Here is a 15,886-nt window from a genome sequence, read left to right as displayed (position 1 = left end):
CAATTTTTTTGTTTTTCGAAAATTCAGCTTGTTCATGTACATGATGTTTCGTGCGTTGCTTCCAGAACTGGTAGAGTATTAAAGTTGCGGTAATTCCAATCCACTAACCACTGCTATACTAAACTTTTAGTATTTTAAAATTGGTTTCTTGTGGTCACACTGGGTAGGTAATAAAAACAAAACAGCTGCTTCGAATGTGTTGGTAACGCTGAAAATTCCAACTGTCATACAATCTCGTAACTTGTAATTACGAACAAATAAATTCAAAATGCAAAGACAAATGGCAAATCTGCTTGAAAATGTGGCGCGACAAGTGCGCAACAATCAACGCGCATTCTCAGTGACGCCGAAACGTAGAGAAATCTTCAAAGTACAAAGCCCCGAAGAGTTTGACAAGAAGGTGAAGAACAGCCAGGAGCCAGTTATAGTGGATTTCTTCGCAACGTAAGTCCAGAGCATAATGTATTTATATTCAGTGTATGATAGCATCTTTTTCTTCAGTTGGTGCAATCCCTGCAAACTCTTGACGCCGCGCATCGAGAGCATTGTAGGCGAGCAGGCTGGCTCCATAAAACTGGCCAAAGTTGACATCGATGAGCACAGTGAGCTAGCACTGGACTACGATGTGGGCGCTGTACCCGTTCTTGTGATCATGCAAAATGGAAAAGAAGTACAGCGCATGGTGGGGCTGCAGGACGAGGACAAAATACGCGCCTGGGTGGCCACAGCGGTGAAAAATGCAAAGCAATAGAAGCCCAGGCCGAAACATCATGTTTTTAAGCTTTAAATTCTTTTTACTCAATCTGGGATTTTCGAAATAAATGTTATTATTCGTTGCAAACAAATTAAATTACATCTAACTTAATAGCTTAAATCGAGTACCAGCCCGGCGTACCAGGTCGTTTCTTGTTGCGATCCAAAAACCTGCGAAAGCCGGCCTTCGACTCGTCCAGTGACTTTTCCTCCTTTTCCTGCTTCTCTGCTTTATTTACAAATATATCCGGAAATGTAAACGCTTCGGTTTTCGGCTGAAAAAAGAAGCAACTTTATCGTGGCCTGCACTATAGTTTCCATATAATCTTCACTCACCATGGTTACATAAGCATATTTGACATCGTCTTTCTTTGTCACATAGCCGTAGGTTTGATCACGTTTGGTCTCACCCAATGCAATTCGTGTGCGAACATCCACCACAGGAAGCTTATAAATCTTTTCCAAATAGTTTTTCACATCATGTTTGGTCATCTCCGTGGACACCGCGAAGGTAACAACATTAGCCGGCTGCTCTTCTGTTGGTCGTACTAGTTTCATCCAAAAGTTCGGCAGGAATACGCGCAACTGTGGGTTGCCGCGTTGATAAATTGGATACCACCGCGTGGACATAGCTCAACTTTTATGTGTTAATTCAAAACAGAAAACAAAATTACAATTCAGTGGCAAACGGTTCTCAGCTGTTTTTCCTGGAACATGTATCAACCTGCACACCAGAAATGTACTAAAAAATCCTACACACGTGTTGAGCACAGCTGATTTGGCAACACTAACAAAACAATTTGAAAGTGTTTTTTTTATTTTGACATGGTCAAGCTGAAAAAGACAGGAGCGCAGGCACCTAAAAAGCCGCTCAGCCGCAAGGAACTGCGCAAGCTAAAGCAGGAGACGAAGAAAAATAACAAGAGGATCTACCATGCAGACAAGGTAAATGGAGCCCAACGTGTAGCCGAAGCGGCAGCGGCTGCGGCACTAGCAGCGAGTAAAACTGGCAAGAAAAAGAAAAAGCCCAAAAAGAAACAGTTAAAACCAGAAGAGATTTCACGGGAAGAGCTGCTGGCCGGCGAAGTAGACGAGGCTGATGATGAATCAATTGGCTCCGATTTTAGTGATGCGGAAGTCGATGCTCGCTTACCGGCAGCTCGTAAAGTGGAGGTTTACGACCTAGTAAGCAAGAGGCCTAAAAAGCACGCGGGCATCCAGCGGCAAGACGAGATCGAAGTACGGAATCGAGAGTTGCGTCAACAAAAAGAGCTCCTCAGCAAATCGCGAAAGCAGAGAATGAAGCAATTGAAACTAGAGAATGAAGAAGAGGATAAGGAAATTGCCAAGCTTGAGAAAAAACTAAAGCTCAATAAGACCAAGGACAAGAATCGTTCGGTGCGTAAGATGTTCAATGATGGATTGGACTATTTACTCGATTTTGTGTTGGACGATGAGGAAGAGAAGCAGAAATGGGAGGAGAAGCAACGTCGTAAAAAGGAGCTTAAGGAGCAGCAGGCGAAGGAAGAAGCGGGCATGTGGAGCGACGAAGAAGATGAGCCAATGGACATGCCAGGCGAGGATAGCGAAATAGAGGAAGATGACGCCAATGAACCATTGACGGATGAAGATGAAATGGAGGAGGACGCAGAAGACTTGGAATCAAATAGTGAAAGCGAACAGGACACAGGAACGAAAACTACAAAATGTATTTATACAGATTGTTTTTTTCTGCATCAATTAATTATGTTAATTTTTCAGACAAGGAAGACATTTATGGTCGTCGACTTGATGCCGAGGGCAACATTGTACCTGATACCGCAGAGGTGGAGGCTAAGGTGACCGGGCAGAAATATATACCTCCACATCAACGCGCACTACTCGCCGCCAGCGAGGGCTCTAGCGCCCAACAGTCGGAGCAACTGGCACGCCTGCAGAAACAATGCAAGGGTTTGCTCAATCGTTTGTCCGAGGCGAACCTTCACAAAATTTCAAGTGGCATCGAAACGTTATACATGAAGAACTCTCGCTACAACATGAATGAAACGCTGACAAGACTGCTGCAGGAGGCGCTGCTTGGTCGAACACGTGTCAACGAGCGCATGGTGCAGGAGCACATGGTCTTGCTGGCGTTTCTGCATGCTCACATTGGCAGCGAGATCGGTGCGCATTTTTTGCAAACCTTCGTCGAACAATTCGATGGCTTTGTAAAGGAGATTGACACGTTGGAGGTGGAGGATAAGCGTCTAAATAATTTGGTGCTCGTCCTGTGCTACATGTACATCTTTAAGATCTACGAGCAGCGCTTGCTACTGGAGCTGATTGCTCGCCTTGCGGGTAGCCTGTGTGAGAAGTCAGTTGAGTGTCTGCTTCTGATCTTCCAAACCGTTGGATTTCGTTTACGCAAAGATGATCCATTGGCCTTCAAGAACATGATGCAGAACGTGCAGTCGCAAATCGCGTCATCGCCATTGGAGTTAAAGGAGAATCCTCGCTTACGCTTTATGGTTGACATTCTCAATGCCGTGAAGAACAACAACATGAGTAAGTTGCCTCAGTATGATCCTGAGCTGGCAGAAACGCTTCGCAAGCGCCTCAAGGGAATGCTTCGCAATGATCGTTATGTTGTCACACTGAACATCACCTTGGAGGATCTGCTACGTGCCGATAAGTTGGGAAAATGGTGGATAGTTGGCTCGGCATGGGCGGGCAATCTGGCTGAAATGGGACCGGCACAAGCAGAACAAGAGAAGCAACAACAGCAACCGCGAGGCGAGCGTTACTCGGAAAAGTTACTGCAGCTAGCCAAAAAGCAGCATATGAACACAGCCGAACGTCGCAGCATCTTCTGTATTATCATGAGCGCCGCCGACTACGTGGATGCATTCGAAAAAATTCTGCATTTGTCCCTGAAAGATCAGCGAGCCGTTGCCTATGTGATTATACACTGTGCGCTCAATGAGCGACATGCGAATCCCTACTATGCCCACCTCGCACTGAAATTCTGTCAGTACAATCGCAAGTTTCAGCTGGCCTTCCAGTTCGCCAGCTGGGATCGCATCAATGACATTGAATCCCTTTCGAAAATTCAGATACGCAACTTCGCCAGCTTTCTGCAGCAGCTGATCCTTTCGTCTGGCCTCCAACTGTCCGTACTGAAAGTTGTAGACTTTATGCAGCTGCATAAGCTTAGTTTTTATTTTATGCGCGAGGTCATGACGCGGCTGCTGCTGTCCAGCGAGGAGAGTCAACTCTACCAAGCATTCGAGCGAATAACTAAGAACTCCAAACTGCAGCAGTTCAAGCAGAGCATTCGCTTATTTATGCAGCACTTTATGCTCGAGAAACTGGAGGATCACAAGGAGGAGCAACAACAGCTTCTTCGACAGCGCATCGAGCATCTGGACAAGCTATTGGCTTATGTAGATTTATAAATTACAACATTTTGTCTAATGTTTATTAAACTCTAAAATTAACAACGCATTTAAGCTATTCTATTGAAACTATAAACTAACGATTAGTCGAAACTCTGTAACAAGTTGCGAGCTCGCTGATATCGTACGGAATCAACGATTTTCTGTCGCTCTGCTTCCTCGCTGAGCCCCTCACACTGTTTATCCATCTCCTGTATGGCGTCTTCGGCCAATTTGATGATGGTTGCCTTCGCGGCGCCTTTAGAGCCCGCCAAATACTCCAAGGCGATGGGCCATATATCGGCACTCAGTTTATTCTCATTGAAGGCGGTTTGTTGTATGGAAATCTGTCGCAGCTTCTCGAATTTCCAATCTTGTCGACTGTCCCGCCACTTCCTAAGATACTCTTCATTGCGTCTGCTTTCCTTATCGGCATTCTGGTCTTTTTGCTCCTCCAACCGTTGCAAGTGTTTTTGTTTTTTCTTCTGTCGTACCGTTACAATGGCATTTGAATTCTCTGGCTTGGCTGCCTGCTCCAGCAGGTCTGCTGTGGGCAAGTCATCCAACTCTTCATCTTCTACGGCGTCTTCTTCAGGCTCTTCTATTTGCTTACTGCGTTTTTCTTTGATGGCGTCTTGGTCTGATTGTTGTCTGCGCTTGGCAGCTTTGTCTGTAAATAACGACGGGTCGATTGAAACATATATATACCTATATATATTTGTTATATGAATGAGATTTATACTTTTTTTGGCCTGTTTTTCTGCTTTTTGAGCTCCTGCCGCTACCTGATCCTCCACAATTAAACTTTTGTTGGCCACCTCGTCGTCGCTCGGCACTGCCTGAGTTTCATGTTTACGTTTTTTCGCTTTACGCTTTTGCTTTTTCATATCGAGTTCCGTTCGAGCCATATTTGACTGTTTGATTTGTTTTCCGAATAAATTTAAATTAATATTCTTGTTTCATGTGCTCTCCCATGTTTCAGCACCTACAATCGCGCACAGCCAACTTCACGAGAGAAAATTAGTTGCGCGCAGCCAACTTCACTGCGCTCAAAATTGCGCTCAAAGAGAAATGCGCTGACTACAAATGCTAAGCTGATTTGTTTGGAAACAAAAATTTTAATCTTATCGCGTCGCGGCAGGCGTACGAAGTACGCCAGTGATAGCTGATGAGGCAGTCATAAACACGACACATATCAAAATGCTGCTATTGGAGCTAAAAATTCTTACGCTGAACATATGGTATGTTTTTCTCAATTTGGTCACGCGGCCAAAACCGTTTCGCCTTGCAGTCGCCCGTCTCGCCTAAATCCAATTATAATTTGCAATTGCATACACTTCAGGGGCATTCCACTTGTCTCCAGCAACCGCGCGCCACGTATCGAGGCCATCAGCAAGGAACTGAGCAGCGGTCAGTATGACATAGTGTCCTTGCAGGAAGTCTGGTCACAGCATGACAGCGAGCAACTCCAGCAGAGCACGGCCAGTGTCCTGCCCTATTCCCATTACTTTCACAGTGGAGTCATGGGCGCAGGCCTGTTGGTGCTCTCCAAGTATCCAATTCTGGGAACGCTATTCCATGCCTGGTCTGTCAACGGCTACTTCCATCGCATACAGCACGCCGATTGGTTTGGTGGCAAGGGCGTGGGCCTTTGTCGCATTCTGGTCAAGGATCAAATCATTCATCTGTACAACGCCCATTTACATGCCGAATACGACAATGACAACGATGAATACAAAACGCATCGTGTGATACAAGCATTCGACACGGCCCAATTCATAGAGGCTACGCGAGGTACTTCGGTGCTCCAGATACTGGCTGGTGATCTCAATACTCAACCTCAGGACATTTCGTATAAGGTTCTGCTACTCACTTCAAAGATGACAGACAGCTGTGCCTCAGACTCGCTTCGGACAAATGAGTGCAGCAGGAACTCGTACACATCGGCAAGTGCCCTGGCCAAGAATCCCCTGGGCATACGGATTGATCATATTTTCGTGAGGGGCGCTGATAATATAAAGGCAGATATAATTGAATATACACTACCATTCCCAGAGCGCGTGCCTGGACAGAAGTTCAGTTTCTCGGATCATGAAGCTGTGATGGCTAAACTAAGACTTACCCGTCTGCCAACGTCGTGTGGGCGCAATGAAGCAGCGGTTGGAAATGCAATTAATACGGAAGATGTTGAGTGCAATATAGGTGAAGATGTTTGCCCGGCAGATGATGCTGGCGGTGCAATAAAAGGAACTGAAGCAGTTAATGGCAATGGCTGCACAGCTAATGCCCAATCCTTGCCTGCTGCTCGCACAGCAGCGTTGAATGAGGCACTGGCTCTATGCGAAGCTTCCCTCTTGCAGTTGAATACTGATCGTCTATTATATTATAGTGCAGCGACTGTTCTATTTGTAATCCTTGTTTTGCTGATTGAATTTGATCCTCCGGTGGGACTTCAGACGATTTATGTACTGCTCAAGTTCATCGTATTTGGCGTCATATTATTCTGCCTGTTTATGGCTTCCATTTGGAACTACATGGAACGCAATGGAGTGCTGCAAGGCAAGAAGTCCATGGAGGTGATGCTGCTGCATGCCCAGAAATATGAATATTTTTATTGATCCGCATGTCAATTATCCATTAACTGTAATAGAGAAGAAGCTCAATAAGCATTTATATATTTATACGTCTCGCTTAGGTAATAAAAAAAAAATGAGAATCTTATGCAATAAAATGGTCCCAATCCCTTTTTAAAATTCAAGTAAAATATTACACGTTAGCAGAAATCGGTTGATTTATCGAAATGGATATCGATATCGGTGATTTGTCGATAGCATTGCGAGTGGTCACAGCAACAGCCCCGTTCCAATAAAAAAAGAATATTTTGCCAATAATAAATGAAAATTTATTTAAAAACAGTTGCGATTTTCGCTAAAAGTGCCATTTGTAGTATATTTATTGTGTAAACAGAATACTTGCTGTTTTTTGGCAACCAACAGCGCCCACAAGGGATACACACTCTCTTGGCCTGCGCCTGAGTCACTGAGACCAAAACAAAGGCAGACAACAAAGACAATGAACAAGCTGCCAGGTGCCAACTTGGAGTTCGTGCGCGAGGATGACTTTGTCGAGTACTATATATTTCCCAAGCTAGATGACGTTGACGAGAAAACGAGTGATGAACAAGTGCGTCAGCAGCTAGAGCAAGTGCGTGCGGACTGCATGTCCATTGTGGAAAAGAAAGTGGCGGAACGCTGTTATATATGGAACAAGGATGAATTTCAGCTGCAAGTGCGCACGGGCAGTGCCGAGGAACGGCTGCTCAACGAGGAAGACAACAAGCAGGAGGAGGAGGAGCCCGAGGGTAAGCGCTCATTATTAATACAGCTCTATATTTAGCTATAGCAAATTTGACTCGTTTTTAGGTATTCTACCGCCCCATTTGCACGGCGTCACGCATTATGGCGACAATATTGGCGACGAATGGTTCATTGTCTATCTCTTGAGCGAATTGACCCGCTCGCGACCGGACTGCATAGCGCGCGTGTTCGATGGCGACGGTGAGTTTCTGCTTATCGAGGCAGCCGATGTGCTGCCCGACTGGGCGAGTCCCGAGACGTGTGAGCAGCGCGTCTACCTTGTCAATGGCGGGCTGCAGCTGTTGCAGAATGCATCCAACACCAGCGACAGCAAACGAATGCCCATGGCTAAAGCAGTGCAGCGCATACGTTTAAATCCCACTCTCTACCGCTGTTCCCGTGACATTCAGAACTGTATTGAGGCACGTCTTCAAGAGTTTCAGCCAGCAACACGTCACGCATCCATTCATCGGCAAATCGTACAGCTGCCCCAGAATGCGGCACAACTACTTAAGCAGCGGCCTGGTCTAGTCGCGTCCGCTGTGCGCGCTTTCTGCGAAAGGGATGCAATCGACTCAAAGGCTTTGCGTACCATGCGCTACTTTCCACCTGAAACGCCAAGGAAACGCACAAATGTCGCCTTCACTCGCTATCTATATGCCATGTTAATGCATAGCCAATATACACCGGAGCGCCGACTGGGCTGGAAATTGACAGACGCCGTTGCGAATCCAGAGTGCTACAAGGAACAGCTGTTGGGCGTAAAGCTGGCCAGCGGCTTGGAAATACTTGCCAGCCAGGCGAAACGGGCTGGCGACCAGCTGGACGACAAATCACCTGCTTGGCGTGCATATCTGCGCAGTTTGCAGGGCAAGGGCTATTTCCGGGATAACATCGAGGGCAGTGCGGAGTACGAACGTCTGTTGGTCACAGCCAAGGAGTACTTTAAGCGCAACCAGGAACGGTTTCGTACGGCACCGTTGGTGGGCGCCGAAATAGTGGATATGCTGTTGCATCCTGCCGAAGGCAGTGCCGCGGAGCTCCTCCGTGACGAAGAGAATAATCTGCTGCCCAGCGATGCAGATGATTGGCTGAACATCACAGCCGAGGATCTGGATGCAATGCTGCAGCAGCGCTATGGCCCACAAAAACTATACAACCCCAACGGCGACATGAATGCAGAGGAATTCACAAAGCATTTGTCTCAGTTCTTGGACAGGCAATCCAACTTTGAAGGTATTGAAGGGCCGGGTGAAGCCGCTGACGAGCTCGACTCAGATGACGACGAGCCGCCGGCGCCAGCAAGTGCGACCAGCAGCAATGCGAAGGTGAAAAAGAACGCTTCGATGAGGAAGGCTTGCAAGCGAAGCTCCTTGATTCAATCTGATGAACAGGACAGCACACATGTGCGCAATTTTCTGGACTTTGTGATACCCGAGGACAACTGGGACTCCACTTCCGAAATGAGTGACTATGCGGACGAGGAGGATATAGAGCGTAACTTTGATGCGTTGTCCAATGCCAGCGGTGGTGGCGACGCCAACTATCGATTGGACCGAAATATCAAGGCGTATATGGAGCAAATGGATCGGGAACTAGCTCAAACAACCATCGGCAAGTCGTTCCATGCCAAGAGTAGTACAGCTACTAACTCCACGGAGCAGCACCATGCTGCGGAGGATGATTTCGATGACATTGAGGACTTTGAGCCGATAAATATTAACGTGAATACGCTGCGCAACATGATGGACAGTTATAAATCACAAATGGGCGGCGCTGGTCCCGTGTCCAATCTATTTAATGCCATGGGCGTGGGCATGTCGGCTGCGGCAGCAGATGAGAAGGCCAAGGATCTATCAGAGTCGGCTGTCTAAGGCACAAACAGGAACTTATCAACTAGATATTAAGGCTAAAATCACATTTGAAATCGAATTATACATCTATATATAATATATATAAATATCTGTGTGTGAGTACGATTCTTTTCATAATGATGAACAAGGAAACACGTAGGTTTAACGCTAGTCTTTGGAGGCAGGCACAAAGTTCCCATAGTCCCGCCTGACCTGCATGGGCGCACCGCCCTGCTGCGACTCATTGCGGCTTCTATGCTGATAGTGGCGCTCCGAGGATCTGTCTCCTTTGTTACCGCCACCTCGGTCTCTGCGTGGATACGCTTCATAATTGTTGCGTCGGTGATCTATAGATGGCACTGGTTAGTGAATTTCGATTTTCTGTACATCTAATTCGCTTACCTCTGCGATCGTTGTTGTTGTTGTGATTGTTGTAATTGTAACCACGTCTCTGCCATCCACGATCGCCGCCTCCTCGACGGTGACCGCCATTATAACGATTGTTGGAAAAGCCGCCACCTCCACCTCCACCAGGTGCACCGCTGCCACTTAACCAATTCTCTATCAGAGGCGGATCCGGCAACGGCTTAGCGCAATGCGCCATAAATTCGTCATCATCTTCTGTGTAGCGTGCACCGAACTCCTCCTCGCATTCTTCTAAAAACCTAATATCTTTGTCTGAAAGTCTGTTGATTTTACGATTTGGATCAACCATTGCAGAAAATGTTTGTTGCTGCTTAATGGCAAGTATGCTGATCGCAGAGCAAGCCACAAATTCTAGGAGTATTAACTATGGCTTGGCAGTCAGCACTCAGCAGTGGCACAGATTCAAGATTATTTTTGGATTGATTTAGCACAATGGCCTAATTTCTTTGAATAGTGTTTAATTAGTTAAACTATCTAGTTATTGCCGGAATACCTAATGACTTAGCTTGGTCACACTTCTAAATCTACCTTATGTCCGCTGTTACTTTTCTCACAATAAACATGAGCCGCATACAAAATGCAATGGAATATCGCTAATGAAAATAAAATGATATATACAAACATCGTGATGCCTATCGTAGCCTATCGATATATTAGTTAGGTACGGAATCAGTATTCTAAGTGGAATGCGGGAGTGCAGCGGTTGTAAATACTTATAAATGTTAATTAGGCTTAAGGCTCGCACTAATAATAGAAGCGCTGGACATGCCACTGCATCGCAGCCATAGAACTACGAGAGCCACAAGCATTAGCACGCGGTTTAACTGCCACAACCAACGTGCGCATCTTCAGAGCTGGCCATGGAGCAGAAGTCATCGTTATCCGTGCGATGGCTGCGGCGCTATCGTGTCTGCTTTGTAATATTACTTTTAATTGTTGCCATCCAACTATTTCTGGCTTACAAATCGGTTGAGCTGGATTTAGCGGGCGCACTGCGCACGCATCGTGATGCTCGGGAGGCGGAAGCGCCGCCACCAGAGCCCATTACCAGGCCAACTCCTGTGCAGGCTGGTGGTAAGCACTTACGCATAACTTCTAAGGAACTGGGCTTTGAGCCCGAATGTGATATCAATGCCAAGGAAGCAATATCGGCACTGCAGCGTGCCAAGACGAAAGACTGCCGTCAACATATCGCCAGCATAGCCTGTGCCATTCAAGCCGGACGCTTCTATGCGACCCATCTTCAGAGCAGCTGTCCCGCAGGCAACCATAGAGCCAATGTATCGCTGGGTTGCTATCGTGATGAGAGGGATTCACGCCTGCTGGGTGGCTACTTTACCAGCTTCAAAACGTCCAATTCACCAGGCAGCTGTGTGGAACTCTGCCTGCAGTCCGGTTATCCGTATGCGGGTGTGCAATACGCCCGCGAATGCTTCTGCGGCTTCGATACGCCCCCTAGTTCCGCCAAACTGGCCGACTCAAGTTGCAATATGAAATGCATAGGCAACGCCAAGGAAATCTGTGGCGGTATCTATGCCATGAATGTCTATGAAACGGGCATTGCCAGTAAGTGGCGTGACTCAATCAACTAATAAAATCTATGATTTCTACAATATTCCTAATCTTTTGCAGAATTTACGCCACAATTGGCAGTCAGCACTCTAGCGCCGGGGCAAGAACCACGTGCCGTTCGCATTGCATTTCTGCTGACATTGAACGGTCGCGCCCTTCGTCAGGTCCACCGACTGCTGCGCGCGTTATATGCGCCCCAGCACATTTACTACATACACGTGGATGCGGTGAGTGGTCGAGCGATGCGATGGCGGTGCGGAGGTGAGGCAATGCCACCGGATTTCGTAATTAAAGCCAGTTCCACAATTTGTGTTAATTACGCGGAATTTAACGCCTCGCAGCTGTAGTAGAATTTGAGCGGTTGTAGAATTTAAGTCTGAATGAACAAGTATATGTGCTATATGACATACAATATATAGGGTAATATGATAAGCTTGGTATCAAGTTGTAGAGAATACATACAGTGGTGCACAGCTGAATTTGTATATGATGTCTGTATGTAATAGATATTAAGCCTTATAAACATGATTTATAGCAATCTTAGAAGTAATTCTAAAACTCGTATTGTGAGACTTAGAATAGCTGCAACTTCATTTACAAACTTTCATTCATACTCGCTTTCTCTCCACAGCGTCAGGATTATCTGTATCGTAAATTGCTGGAACTGGAGCCAAAGTTTCCCAATATACGTTTAGCACGGAAGCGTTTCTCGACAATTTGGGGCGGCGCCTCGCTGCTGACCATGCTGCTGCAGTGCATGCAAGATTTGCTGCAGTCCAGCTGGGAATGGGACTTTGTCATCAATTTGAGCGAAAGTGATTTTCCTGTAAAGACGCTGGACAGGCTGGTCGAATTTCTGAGCGCAAATCGTGGCCGTAACTTTGTCAAAGGCCATGGCCGTGAAACGCAGCGCTTCATACAGAAGCAGGGCCTGGACAAGACGTTCGTGGAGTGCGATACGCACATGTGGCGCATTGGCGATCGCAAGCTGCCAGCCGGAATACAGGTGGATGGTGGCAGCGACTGGGTGGCGCTATCCCGTCCATTCGTCAACTATGTAACGCACCCGGCTATAGATGACGAGCTGCTGCAGGCACTGCTGCACTTGTTCCGGCACACCCTGCTACCCGCCGAATCCTTCTTCCATACGGTGCTGCGCAACACGCAGCATTGCGATACCTATGTGGACAACAATCTGCATGTGACCAACTGGAAACGCAAGCAGGGCTGCAAGTGTCAGTACAAGCACGTGGTGGACTGGTGCGGCTGCAGTCCGAATGACTTCAAGCCTGAGGACTGGCCGCGGCTAGAGTCTACCGCGACGAAGTCTCTGTTCTTTGCGCGCAAATTCGAGCCGATTATCAATCAGGCGGTGCTGCTGCAGCTGGAGGAGTGGCTCTTTGGACCCTACACCAGCGAGTACGTCAATCTACGTGGCTATTGGCAGTCGCTCTACCACCACGAGGATGTTCACGGTGCTGGCGATGATCTGGCGCGGACAGTTGGCGACAGCCTAATGCGCCAGTCTGCTCAGCAGTTCAAGCTGGATGCAGTGCAGCTGCTGGAGCTAACACATTACCTGCATCGGGATCAGTATAAGGGATTCCTAGTGCGCTACAGTGCACTGGTAAGGAACACTTCCAAAGAGCTGCAGCTGGAGTCGCGTGTGCGGCCGGTGCAGCATGGAAAAGTGGCGAAAAATTCACGTGTCACCAAGCGCCTGCGCAACTTTGAGGTCTCCACGGACTTCGATCAGAAGGAGCAGGTGGCGCGCAACTTCGCCAAGCTGTTGGGTCCACACAGTGATCTAATGCTGAGCTATACATATCAGGGAGTCGCTGGCTCACAGGACACATCGCACTCGTACAATTTGACGCTGATCTGGCTGGATCCATTCGATCGACTGCAGGACTTCAATGAGCTGCATGTGGAGGACTCCCAAGTCGATGTTATCAACCACTCCAAGACGCTACTCAAGCGCCCGCTTACGCCCGGCATCTGGACAGCCAAGCTAATTGGACGCACCTCCATCTATGCGCAGCTCAAGTTTCTAGTCGCTCCCCTGGCCTATGCCAACGGTGAGCCTATTCATACAGCAGCAGCTGCACGTGCTCAGAACGGTGGTCAAGCTGTGTCGCTGCCCGCTAACTTTGAGATGCCCGCGGAGTGGCAGCAACATCTGCCCAGCGCGAACGAAGTCAAGACCCTACTCGATGAGGCATTAGCTCATGCGGAACTCATTGGTCAGCCTTTGTACAGCCGGATCGATGATTTGGTTGGCAAATTCTTTCTACTGCGTGAAACCTGCATCGTGGACGGAAATAGCGTGCTGCCGGAGCTGCCGCTTTGTCGAGACACCACCTGGAGCTCGCTGGCTCCGGATCCCAAGAGCGACATGTAGTCGCTGCTCAAGCGCCGATATATAGGTTGAGTCATTTGTTATAGCCATTTTCGTAAACGCAACCATTGAAGTTTTTTTTTTACCATTTGTTATTCATATTGTTTTTGTACATAGCTGTGAATGTCTCTCGCTCCGTGTGTTTTTTAGCCATCTCGTACGAATACTTAATAATCATATTTTCGATAAGAACCTTTTAGATCCAATATTATGCTCAACGCACACAGAACTCAAATTAATTGAAAGTTAACTCGACCCTTGCATAAGCACCGATACACGATTTTTATTTAGTTTTAGATGCCAATGTTAATTTTATGCACCTGAGCTTAAACTTGAGGAGAAACCTGATTTCCATTAAGAAATCTTATACTGTAATCTATAGAGTTCCAAATAGATCTGTATATATATATATTAACAAATTTATCTAGATAGAATACCAATAATTACCTTATATACAGAATCGTCCATTATGATAATGAGCTTATGCAAGAGCATATTAACTTTCGATTTCGTCACCCTAATCTTAAGTGTTTTGCCTTCAATCTTCTGCACACTTTTCAAACTCTTTCCGATTAAGATTCAACTCAAATCCTTGCTTCTTTTATAATGTTGTGATATGTGTAAGATGGGAATGAGTTTGGGGACTTGCATCTTGAATGCTCGCAAGTTTTTAATGAGTATTACAAACATTATTATTGTTAGCCTTTAAGTAACTATGCGATGCAATTGTAACACTGGACATATTCGTATAACTTTACCGTTTAGTATAAACTTTTGAACTATGCAACTATAAGATTGGTTTCATTTACGACACGAATTTCAGTTTGAGCTCGCTTACAAGGTATGTATATATTCAATGGATGTATTTGTATAATAGACTTAAGTATTTAAAGCCAAGGCTTGTACTGCCGATCGCTATGCGAGCACATTTTAATTAACAAATCCTCATCTGGATCTTCCTCATCGAAGTCATCATTGGCATCTGGTGTGTAGATGATGTTGCCCTCCTCCGTTTCACTGGTTCTGTGAAGGTGATAAGAGAATTAATGAATTGATTAATGGGGAACTCATGAAACTAACCGTTCATATGGTAATGTGAGTGCATTGCGTGCCACAACTTCATCCTCATCCAATTCAATTTTGAAGGTGCGACCGGGATCTGAGATATCTGGTGTCTCCTGTGTTGTGGTAACAGGTGAAGACGTCGTGTCGGCACCCTCCGTCACAGGCTTTACGTTGAACTCTGTCTTGCTGACTTGGCACTTGTAGCGTTTGTTGGTCACCCCGCCGGCCGGCTTTCGGGAAATCAGAGACAAGGTGCTGTCTGTCTCCAAGCGTAGCACCAGCTCTGCCATATACTCACAGCCAGCTAGAATATAGTCGGCGTCTGGATGTTGTAGATGCATCGGTGACGCCCACAGGAAAACACGTCGAACATGCTCCGACTGGCGCAACTTATTTAGATAGTCAAAAATAAAGGCAGGAGTCTGATAACATAGCAAATCCGCCAACGTTGGCAGAATTACATTGTAGCCAGTCTTTGTTGTGATGGGATCAGTTGGATTTGATTGTTGATTACTTGCACTGTTGGCGCAATCATTCAGCAGCGCATCAAAGTTGGCCACGTGCTTCAATTGCGTGCCAATTGGCAGTGTTTTAATATCATTGCCCTCGCCCTGCTCGCTTAACAGGCTGGTAATGAATTTTAGCGCGATACGATCTCGATTTAGTTGATCTGCAAAATCAAGTGATGTGTTTACTCATTTTGTTTTGGCATTTATAATCAAAATTTACTCACCAATTATCAATACGACCTTTTGATTGGTCACAATTAGATTGGAAAGCATATTGCATTTAATTGTAATAAATTAAAAATAAAATTAAACTGCAGTTTTTGTTGTTGCTAACCTTTAGCGATGTAAGTACCACAAAGCTATCGATATGCAAAACAAGCGATATTTAAGCTTAAAACGATAGTGTTGCTACAGGTGCACTATATTAACGTTCATCTCTATAGCCAGCTGATATTTGATACAACCGCCTTTTCCAAATGAGTAAACAATACAAATAATTCAAAATGTAAGGCCATCCAGATCGATTACAAGGTGCTACGAC

At 46.3% G+C, this 15,886-nt stretch overlaps 9 protein-coding genes across 9 annotated transcripts; 5 read left to right on the top strand and 4 right to left on the bottom strand.

Annotated features, from left to right (window-relative positions):
• Positions 1 to 6: 6 nt before the first annotated feature.
• LOC108651723 (uncharacterized) lies at positions 7 to 850 on the top strand. The gene is made up of 2 exons (XM_018101590.3): positions 7 to 444; positions 502 to 850. Exons 1-2 carry the CDS (start codon positions 269 to 271, stop codon positions 749 to 751), a joined length of 426 nt encoding a protein of 141 aa, XP_017957079.1. The 5' UTR covers positions 7 to 268; the 3' UTR covers positions 752 to 850.
• Positions 774 to 1,500, bottom strand: mRpL23 (mitochondrial ribosomal protein L23). The gene is made up of 2 exons (XM_018101589.3): positions 1,090 to 1,500; positions 774 to 1,028 (listed from the first exon to the last, which is right to left on the bottom strand). Exons 1-2 carry the CDS (start codon positions 1,381 to 1,383, stop codon positions 870 to 872), a joined length of 453 nt encoding a protein of 150 aa, XP_017957078.1. The 5' UTR covers positions 1,384 to 1,500; the 3' UTR covers positions 774 to 869.
• Positions 1,501 to 1,573: 73 nt separating this feature from the next.
• Positions 1,574 to 4,224, top strand: LOC108651713 (nucleolar MIF4G domain-containing protein 1 homolog). The gene is made up of 2 exons (XM_018101579.3): positions 1,574 to 2,461; positions 2,515 to 4,224. The coding sequence occupies exons 1-2, from the start codon at positions 1,579 to 1,581 to the stop codon at positions 4,185 to 4,187; spliced, it is 2,556 nt and encodes an 851-aa protein (XP_017957068.1). The 5' UTR covers positions 1,574 to 1,578; the 3' UTR covers positions 4,188 to 4,224.
• LOC108651720 (uncharacterized) lies at positions 4,181 to 5,165 on the bottom strand. The gene is made up of 2 exons (XM_018101587.3): positions 4,909 to 5,165; positions 4,181 to 4,836 (listed from the first exon to the last, which is right to left on the bottom strand). Exons 1-2 carry the CDS (start codon positions 5,072 to 5,074, stop codon positions 4,271 to 4,273), a joined length of 732 nt encoding a protein of 243 aa, XP_017957076.1. The 5' UTR covers positions 5,075 to 5,165; the 3' UTR covers positions 4,181 to 4,270.
• A 76-nt stretch (positions 5,166 to 5,241) lies between these two features.
• On the top strand, positions 5,242 to 7,079 carry nSMase (neutral sphingomyelinase). Its single transcript, XM_018101581.3, has 2 exons — positions 5,242 to 5,407; positions 5,509 to 7,079. The coding sequence occupies exons 1-2, from the start codon at positions 5,367 to 5,369 to the stop codon at positions 6,782 to 6,784; spliced, it is 1,317 nt and encodes a 438-aa protein (XP_017957070.1). The 5' UTR covers positions 5,242 to 5,366; the 3' UTR covers positions 6,785 to 7,079.
• Positions 7,080 to 7,238: 159 nt separating this feature from the next.
• On the top strand, positions 7,239 to 9,493 carry ecd (ecdysoneless cell cycle regulator). The gene is made up of 2 exons (XM_018101580.3): positions 7,239 to 7,527; positions 7,589 to 9,493. The coding sequence occupies exons 1-2, from the start codon at positions 7,239 to 7,241 to the stop codon at positions 9,394 to 9,396; spliced, it is 2,097 nt and encodes a 698-aa protein (XP_017957069.1). The 3' UTR covers positions 9,397 to 9,493.
• On the bottom strand, positions 9,485 to 10,373 carry LOC108651721 (uncharacterized). Its single transcript, XM_018101588.3, has 2 exons — positions 9,778 to 10,373; positions 9,485 to 9,722 (listed from the first exon to the last, which is right to left on the bottom strand). Exons 1-2 carry the CDS (start codon positions 10,088 to 10,090, stop codon positions 9,544 to 9,546), a joined length of 492 nt encoding a protein of 163 aa, XP_017957077.1. The 5' UTR covers positions 10,091 to 10,373; the 3' UTR covers positions 9,485 to 9,543.
• Positions 10,374 to 10,470: 97 nt separating this feature from the next.
• On the top strand, positions 10,471 to 14,564 carry oxt (Xylosyltransferase oxt). Its single transcript, XM_018101578.3, has 3 exons — positions 10,471 to 11,367; positions 11,434 to 11,600; positions 12,005 to 14,564. Exons 1-3 carry the CDS (start codon positions 10,662 to 10,664, stop codon positions 13,772 to 13,774), a joined length of 2,643 nt encoding a protein of 880 aa, XP_017957067.1. The 5' UTR covers positions 10,471 to 10,661; the 3' UTR covers positions 13,775 to 14,564.
• On the bottom strand, positions 14,408 to 15,763 carry Elp5 (Elongator complex protein 5). Its single transcript, XM_018101586.3, has 3 exons — positions 15,570 to 15,763; positions 14,852 to 15,506; positions 14,408 to 14,794 (listed from the first exon to the last, which is right to left on the bottom strand). Exons 1-3 carry the CDS (start codon positions 15,616 to 15,618, stop codon positions 14,659 to 14,661), a joined length of 840 nt encoding a protein of 279 aa, XP_017957075.1. The 5' UTR covers positions 15,619 to 15,763; the 3' UTR covers positions 14,408 to 14,658.
• Positions 15,764 to 15,886: the final 123 nt, after the last annotated feature.

Source organism: Drosophila navojoa, chromosome 4 (assembly GCF_054131105.1).
Source record: "Drosophila navojoa isolate 15081-1374.11 chromosome 4, UAZ_NAV_1.0, whole genome shotgun sequence".
Lineage (NCBI taxonomy): Eukaryota > Metazoa > Arthropoda > Insecta > Diptera > Drosophilidae > Drosophila > Drosophila navojoa.
Note: the sequence above shows the minus strand (reverse complement) of the source record. Positions and strands in the feature narration are given on the sequence as shown.

Bases quoted from the DNA above. Each gene is read 5' to 3' on its own strand.
- LOC108651723 (XM_018101590.3), top strand. From the start codon at position 269: ATGCAAAGACAAATGGCAAATCTGCTTGAAAATGTGGCGCGACAAGTG. The intron at 445-501 runs GTAAGTCCAGAG...CTTTTTCTTCAG, and splicing joins ATAGTGGATTTCTTCGCAAC to TTGGTGCAATCCCTGCAAAC.
- mRpL23 (XM_018101589.3), bottom strand. From the start codon at position 1,383: ATGTCCACGCGGTGGTATCCAATTTATCAACGCGGCAACCCACAGTTG. The intron at 1,029-1,089 runs GTGAGTGAAGAT...TTCTTTTTTCAG, and splicing joins AATATGCTTATGTAACCATG to CCGAAAACCGAAGCGTTTAC.
- LOC108651713 (XM_018101579.3), top strand. From the start codon at position 1,579: ATGGTCAAGCTGAAAAAGACAGGAGCGCAGGCACCTAAAAAGCCGCTC. The intron at 2,462-2,514 runs GTATTTATACAG...TTAATTTTTCAG, and splicing joins AGGAACGAAAACTACAAAAT to ACAAGGAAGACATTTATGGT.
- LOC108651720 (XM_018101587.3), bottom strand. From the start codon at position 5,074: ATGGCTCGAACGGAACTCGATATGAAAAAGCAAAAGCGTAAAGCGAAA. The intron at 4,837-4,908 runs GTATAAATCTCA...CGTTATTTACAG, and splicing joins AGAAAAACAGGCCAAAAAAA to ACAAAGCTGCCAAGCGCAGA.
- nSMase (XM_018101581.3), top strand. From the start codon at position 5,367: ATGCTGCTATTGGAGCTAAAAATTCTTACGCTGAACATATG. The intron at 5,408-5,508 runs GTATGTTTTTCT...CATACACTTCAG, and splicing joins ATTCTTACGCTGAACATATG to GGGCATTCCACTTGTCTCCA.
- ecd (XM_018101580.3), top strand. From the start codon at position 7,239: ATGAACAAGCTGCCAGGTGCCAACTTGGAGTTCGTGCGCGAGGATGAC. The intron at 7,528-7,588 runs GTAAGCGCTCAT...ACTCGTTTTTAG, and splicing joins GGAGGAGGAGGAGCCCGAGG to GTATTCTACCGCCCCATTTG.
- LOC108651721 (XM_018101588.3), bottom strand. From the start codon at position 10,090: ATGGTTGATCCAAATCGTAAAATCAACAGACTTTCAGACAAAGATATT. The intron at 9,723-9,777 runs GTAAGCGAATTA...TGCCATCTATAG, and splicing joins CAACAACAACGATCGCAGAG to ATCACCGACGCAACAATTAT.
- oxt (XM_018101578.3), top strand. From the start codon at position 10,662: ATGGAGCAGAAGTCATCGTTATCCGTGCGATGGCTGCGGCGCTATCGT. The intron at 11,368-11,433 runs GTAAGTGGCGTG...AATCTTTTGCAG, and splicing joins CTATGAAACGGGCATTGCCA to AATTTACGCCACAATTGGCA. The intron at 11,601-12,004 runs GTGAGTGGTCGA...TTCTCTCCACAG, and splicing joins ACTACATACACGTGGATGCG to CGTCAGGATTATCTGTATCG.
- Elp5 (XM_018101586.3), bottom strand. From the start codon at position 15,618: ATGCTTTCCAATCTAATTGTGACCAATCAAAAGGTCGTATTGATAATT. The intron at 15,507-15,569 runs GTGAGTAAATTT...TTGATTTTGCAG, and splicing joins AAAGGTCGTATTGATAATTG to ATCAACTAAATCGAGATCGT. The intron at 14,795-14,851 runs GTTAGTTTCATG...TCACCTTCACAG, and splicing joins CTCACATTACCATATGAACG to AACCAGTGAAACGGAGGAGG.